Raw genomic sequence first — 6,998 nt, 5'->3', positions numbered from 1 at the left:
AGGTGACCAGAACTGCACACAGTACTCCAAGTGTGGCCTAACCAAGGTCCTATACAGCTGCAACATCACCTCACGACTCTTGAATTCAATCCCTCTGCTAATGAACGCTAATACACCATAGGCCTTCTTACAAGCTCTATACACCTGAGTGGCAACTTTCAAAGACCTATGAACATAGACCCCAAGATCCCTCTGCTCTTCCACTTTACTAAGAACCCTACCGTTAACCCTGTATTCCGCATTCTTATTTGTCCTTCCAAAATGGACAACCTCGCACTTGACAGGGTTGAACTCCATCTGCCACTCCTCAGCCCAGCTCTGCATCATATCTAAGTCCCTTTGCAGCCGACAACAGCCCTCACTATCCACAACTCCTCCAATTTTCTTATCATCTGCAAATTTACTGACCCACCCATCGACTCCCTCTTCCAAGTCATTAATAAAAATTACAAACAGCAGAGGACCCAGAACTGATCCCTTCGGAACTTCACTTGTATCTGGGCTCCAGGCTGAATATTTACCATCTACCACCACTCTCTGACTTCGACCGGTTAGCCAGTTCTCTATCCAACTGGCCAAACTTCCCACTATCCCATGCCTCCTGACTTTCCGCATATGAATTTTTGATTATCTCATTAGTCAACAACTTCATGATAACATTTGTTGTCAAGTGCTTCCTACATTCTCTCTATGCTAAGGAGCTGGACCTGGCTGCAAACCCAAAGCAGCTGTTCCCTGAAATCATTGAAAGATTTTTCTTTCCTTGGGACATGTGTGTTGTTGGCAGGGCCATCATTTGTTACCTGTCCCAAATTGCTTTGGAGAATGTGGTGGTGAGTTGTCACCTTGAGCTGCAACAGCCTTTGAGGGGATAGCCGGTGTGAGGTAAGGAAGGAAATTCCAGGAATTTGGCACACCGATGTGGTTCCAAGTCAGAATGGTGAGTGACTTGGAGGGGAAGCTGAAGCTGTTGGTGTTCCCATGTATCTGTGGTAGAGGTTCCAGATTTGGAAAGTGCTGTCAGAGGAATTCTTGAATAATAGATATTTTGAATCAATCTGTTCACGCACATTATAACACACCTCTAGTACAGGTAGCATTTGAACTTTAGCCTTGTCACAGCTGGGCCATTATGCAGGCTGTGTAGCAGTTACCCAGACTGAAACGTCATTGTTACATAGAGATTGCTGGAGATGCTCAGGTCTGGCAGCGTCTATGGAGATAAGTAGTTAACATTTTGAGTCTCGTTTGACTTCTTCAAAACTACAGGGAAACCAGTACCTTTAGCCCAAAGGGAGACTGGGCAGTTGTGTGTGCCCATTCTTATGGGAGAAGTGTGTGTAGATGCTCACTGACCAGTATTCCAGAACAGAAATGGAGATGGAGGACCCTGGCTTGCCATGGAGGTCATAGATTGAAATCAGGGCAGGCAGTAAGAAATATGGTTGTTCAGGCAGAGTAGAACTGGGATGAATCTTTTCCATATAATCATAAGGGAAATGGACTTGGGGATACGTGAGCATACAGCACAGAAATCTAGTGCAAGGTGTAGCAGGGGTAATCAGGAAGCAGAGTGGAATGTTAGCCTTTGTTTCATGAGGGTTGGAGTGTAAGAGTGTACAAGGTGCTGGTGAGATCACATTTGGAGTACTGCGAACAGTTTGGGTCCCCTTATTTAGAGAAAGATATTATTTCATTGAGATAGTTCAGCAAATGTTCACTCGGCTATCCCTGTGACGGAGGCACTGTCTTATGAGCAAAGGCGAAACAGATTGGGACTGTACGCATTGGAGTTTAGAAGAATGAGAGGTATCTCATTGAAATATGTAGGATTCTTAAGGGATTTAACAGGGTAAATGCTGAGATGATGTTGCCCCTCATTGGAAACTTGGAAATGTTCCTTCAGCATTGCTGGATCAGAACGCTGGAATTTCCTCGAACAGCATTGTAGATCAACTCTCAGCATGTGGACTGCAGCGGTTCAAGGAAACAGCTCACCCCACCCTCTTTCATTTTGTCTCTCGAGAGCAACAGGGAACAGGCAATAGATGCTGGCCACATCCCCTGAATCAATGAAAAAAGACTTTGTAGAATGTAGGATCAGAAGGCGTAGTCTCAGAATAAAGTGGCACCAATTTAAGACTAAGATGAGAAATTTCTTCTGGGAGTTGTGATCTCCTTTGGAACCTGAGAACTCCTTGCCACAGAGCTGTGGGGCAGAGTCTTTGTGTGTACTCAAGGCTGAGAGAGATTCTTAATCAGCAGGTGTACAGGGAAAAGGTTGGATCAGCCATCATCTTATTGAACCGTTGAGCAGGCTTGAGCTGAAAGACCTACTCCCGTTTCTTAAGGTCTTACAGAGCAGCAAGAGATTTACTTTAACAAGCTTGTCTTAATTGTTAAGCTCACCTTTGGACATGAGCCTTAGGACATTCACTTGAGACCTCATATGTTTGAGATCCCATGAACTATAGGCAGCTGATCAAAGAATTCTTCTTCACAGTAGCTGGGATCAGCAATTCCACTATTGCCACTCTAAAAGGAAACAGCTGAACAATGCAGGTTGAAGCAGTTGTCTGCTCTGTGCTGATCCACATTATAGCAATGACTACACTTCTAAAATCATTAATTACATGTGGCACTCTTCAGGATGTGAAAGGAGCTGTACAAATGTAAATGTTTTTTTCTCCCCCCCCCCCCCCCCCCCCCTCAGGCCGTTATCATGGTGCTGGAGTCAACTGGAAACACGGCGGCGAAGATGGTAAAGCTGCTGAAAATGCTGTGGGAGAGTGGGCTCGTCACACTGGACCAGATGAACAGGGTAAATACAAACCTAGCCTTTCCCTGCTCCCTGCATTTCCCTGTCTGGCCAGTTAGTTGAAGCTTGTATCAAGTGACCTGACCTTGACTAATGCCACAGTGTGTGTGTATGCAGTTCACTGATCTTGGGAAAGAACATTGACTGGGGTTCCACTGACTACTAGGTAAAAACAATGACTGCAGATGCTCGAAATCAGATTCTGGATTAGTGGTGCTGGAAGAGCACAGCAGTTCAGGCAGCATCCAAGAAGCTTAGAAATCGACGTTTTGGGCAAAAGCCCTTCATCAGGAATAAAGGCAGTGAGCCTGAAGGGTGGAGAGAGAAGCTCGAGGAGGGTGGGGTGGGGAAGGGGAAATGAGGAAACTGTTGGAATCCACATTGATGCCCTGGGGTTGAAGTGTTCCAAGGTGGAAGATGAGGCGTTCTTCCTCCAGGCGTCTGGTGGTGAGGGAGCGGCGGTGAAGGAGGCCCAGGACCTCCATGTCCTCGGCAGAGTGGGAGGGGGAGTTGAAATGTTGGGCCACGGGGCGGTGTGGTTGATTGGTGCGGGTGTCCTGGAGATGTTCCCTAAAGTGCTCTGCTAGGAGGCTTCCAGTCTCCCCAATGTAGAGGAGACCGCATCGGGAGCAACGGGTACAATAAATAATATTAGTGGATGTGCAAGTAAGACTTTGATGGATGTGGAAGGCTCCTTTACGGCCTTGGATAGAGGTGAGGAAGGAGGTGTGGGCGCAGGTTTTACAGTTCCTGCGGTGGCAGGGGAAAGTGCCAGGATGGGAGGGTGGGTTGTAGGAGGGCGTGGACCTGACCAGGTAGTCACCGAGGGAACGGTCTTTGTGGAAGGCGGAAAGGGGCGGGGAGGGAAATATATCCCTGGTGGTGGGGTCTGTTTGCAGGTGGCGGAAATGTCGGCGGATGATTTGGTTTATACTGTCAGTGAGTGAGTGTAAGTATTCAGATACACTGCAAAGAGGTTGATAATAATTGGTTCTCACCACTTGCATTTTTTCTGTATCCAGCCACTGAGAAAAATATTGACTCTTGACCTCATTACAGCCTGTCCACCATCTACAAGGCTCAAGTCAGGGGTGTAATGGAATACTTCCCACTTGCCTGAATGAATGCAGCTATACAACATTCAAGAAACTTGATGGTATACAGAACAAAGCAGCCCACTTGATTGGCACTACATCCACAAACATCCACTCCTACCACCACTGACACTCAGTGTGTATCATCTGCAAGATGCCCTGCAAAAATTCACCAAAGATCTTCAGACAGCACCTTCTAAACCCACAACCACTTACATCTAGAAGCACAAGGGAAACAATACATGGGAACACCAGCACCAAAACAATGTGCAGGTTAGGTGAGTTGGCCATGCTAAATTGCCCGTAGTGTTAGGTGAAGGGGTAAATGTAGGGGATGGGTCTGGGTGAGTTGCTCTCCGGAGTGTAGGTGTGGACTTGTTGGGCCGAAGGGCCTGTTTCCACACTGTTAGTAATTTAATCAAGTAATATAATCAAACCAGCACCTTTTAAGTTCCCCTCCAAGCCACTCATCATCCTGATTTGGAAATATGTCATTGTCCATTCACTGTCACTGGGTCAAAATCCTGGAATTCCCTCCCTAAGATTATTGTGGATAAGCCTACAGCAGGTGGACTGCACTGGTCAAGAAGACAGCTCATCACCGCCTTCTCATGGACAACTCAGCTTACCTTAATTGTAAGGTTCTGGGAGTGTTGCTGAACAGAGGCCTTGGAGTGCAGGTTCATAGTTCCTTGAAAGTGGAGTCACAGGTAGATAGGATAGTGAAGAACAAATTTGGCATGCTTGCCTTTATTGGTCAGTGCATTGAGTATAGGAGTTGGGAGGTTGTGTAGCAGCTGTATAGGACATTGGTTGGGGCACTTTTGGAGTACTGCATTGAATTCTGGTCTCCCTGCTTTTGAACGGTGTTGTGAAACTTGAAAGGGTTCAGATAAGATTTACAAGGATGTTGCCAGAGTTGGAGAGTTTGAGCTATAGGGACAGGCTGAACAGACTGGGGCTACTTTCCTGAGAGCATCAGAGACTGAAGGGTGATCTTCTAGAAGTTTTAAACCATGAGGGGCGTACACAAGACAGGGTGAACAGCCAAGATCTTCTCCCCAGGGTAGCAGGGTCCAAAAGTAGAGAACATAGGTTTAAGGTGAGAGGGGGAAAGATTTAAAAGGATCTTAAAGGGTAACTTTTTCATGCGGAGGTGGTGTGTGCATGGAATGAGCTACCAGAGGAAGTGGTGGAGGCTGGTACAATTATATTGGGTATATGAATAGGAAAGGGTTAGAGGGGTTTGGGACAAGTACTGGAAAATAGGAGTGGATTAGTTTTGGATATCTGGTTGGCATGGACGAGTTGGAGTGAAGGGTCTGTTTCCATGCTGTACAGCTTTGTGACTCTATAACTATGGACAGGCAACAAATACTGGCTAGCCACCCACTCCCACATCCCACAAAATGAGTAAAAATGAATTTAAAGAAAAATTCAAACATGGGCCAAAAGAGTTGAACAGAGGTGAGGTGATAGTGACTGCCCTTGATATTAAGGCTGCATTTGACTGTGTGGCATTGAGTAGCCCTGGCAAAACCAGAATTGGTGGCAGAAAACTTGGCTGATTGCAGTCGTACAGAGCACTAAGGTGAGGTTGTTTTTTCAACTCAACACTTTAAAGTCTTTCCTTAACCTCCCAGCAGCACAGAATCAATTCCCCAGTTGTACTAGATTTGCTTTAGGAGTGTATGTGCATATAACTTGTTTACTTCTGTAGTGTAAGGTAAGGATTCCACCTCCTGTAGTCGAGTGTATCGGCTCATATATTGTCATCATGGCACAGAAAGAGGCCACATGACCCATTGAGTCCATGTGGTTATAGTGCAATCCAGTCAGTTGTCCTGCAAGTTTATTCTCTTGAGTGTTCATTAAATTTCCTTTTGAAATCATTTATCTTCGACATTTCCACCACCCCCTCAGTGCTTTTGGTCATTGCTACTAGCTGCACAAAATAGTTTTTCCTCCATTTCTTCCCCAAATTTTTTGCCAATCCTTAAACTTGGGTCTCCTTGTCCTGGGATTGTTAGTTAGTCAGAACTGCTCTTTGTCTTCCTTGTGTAAACCTGTCATCGTCATGGACACCTCAGTTTCCTGGAGCAGCTTGAAGTAGGTTCGTTAACCAGGTCCAGGTTTTGAGATATTTTACATTTCGAGGGTGACTTGAAGTAATCTGCGTTCTCTTGCAAGGTCAAAAGGCAGCCTTTGTCCCTTTTGCAATTTGGTGTGATGCACAGTAACCAATGATTGATCAGCATAGTCACTGTCTTATTTCCTGATGGTACTCTACAGTATCTGCGAGACTTGTAGTTTCCTTGAACAAGATGCTGCCCTCAGTCCAGAAAGATATTTATCACTTATACTATTGAACAATGTTGGTATGACTGTGTTACCAGAATGTATATATGCCATATGTCTCAACATTTGGCTGATAAAATCAAATAGCAATTTCTATCATTCATAATAGGAGACGACAGACCATATTCAACCAGTCCTCAGTTACAAAACCAAAAACATCTGCCATTAGATGTATTTCTGTAATTGGACAACACAACTGAGGTATAGAGTTTGAGAGTAGAGAGGTGATGCTAGAATTGTATGAAATATTGGTTCAGCCACAGCTGGAATACGGTGTGCAGTTCTGGAATCCACATTACACGTGGGATGTGATTGCTTTGGAATGTGTGCAGAAGAGATTTACCAGGATGTTGCCTGGGCTGGAGAGTTTCAGTTATGAACAGAGATTGGATAGATTGGGATTGTTCTCCTTTGAACAGAGGGGATTGAGAGGGGACATGATTGGGATGTATAACATTGAGAGGTTAGATTGGAAGAAACTTTGCCTTGATGGAGGGAATTGACCAGGATTTATATGTAGCGACCAGTTATCTGCAAAGGAAAGGAATTTGAGCTATGCATGTTTTTGGAATTACCAGGGAGTTCAGGAGCCTGAGTTTACTTTCTCTATGGCAACTCTATCCAGTCTCTTGTTGTATAAATTGATATGACCGTTTGAAATTTGGCTTTCTGTTGCTTGTCCTGGTTGATGTAAAATGAAAACCTTCATCAATATTTCAGTTCTGTAC

At 45.1% G+C, this 6,998-nt stretch overlaps 1 protein-coding gene across 4 annotated transcripts in view; it reads left to right on the top strand.

The window, feature by feature from the left end:
• The window catches only part of pdcd4a (programmed cell death 4a), a 61,377-nt gene that overhangs the window by 43,197 nt on the left and 11,182 nt on the right, over positions 1-6,998 (top strand). For all 4 annotated transcript variants that reach the window (XM_043687108.1, XM_043687185.1, XM_043687268.1 and 1 more), the window contains one exon: positions 2,714-2,821. In XM_043687108.1, the coding sequence (XP_043543043.1) occupies positions 2,714-2,821 (108 nt within the window). The remainder of the gene's footprint in view (positions 1-2,713; positions 2,822-6,998) is intronic.

Source organism: Chiloscyllium plagiosum, chromosome 1 (genome assembly GCF_004010195.1).
Source record: "Chiloscyllium plagiosum isolate BGI_BamShark_2017 chromosome 1, ASM401019v2, whole genome shotgun sequence".
Classification (NCBI taxonomy): domain Eukaryota; kingdom Metazoa; phylum Chordata; class Chondrichthyes; order Orectolobiformes; family Hemiscylliidae; genus Chiloscyllium; species Chiloscyllium plagiosum.
The sequence above is the reverse complement of the archived record's forward strand: the minus strand, read 5'-3'. Positions and strand labels throughout refer to the sequence as shown.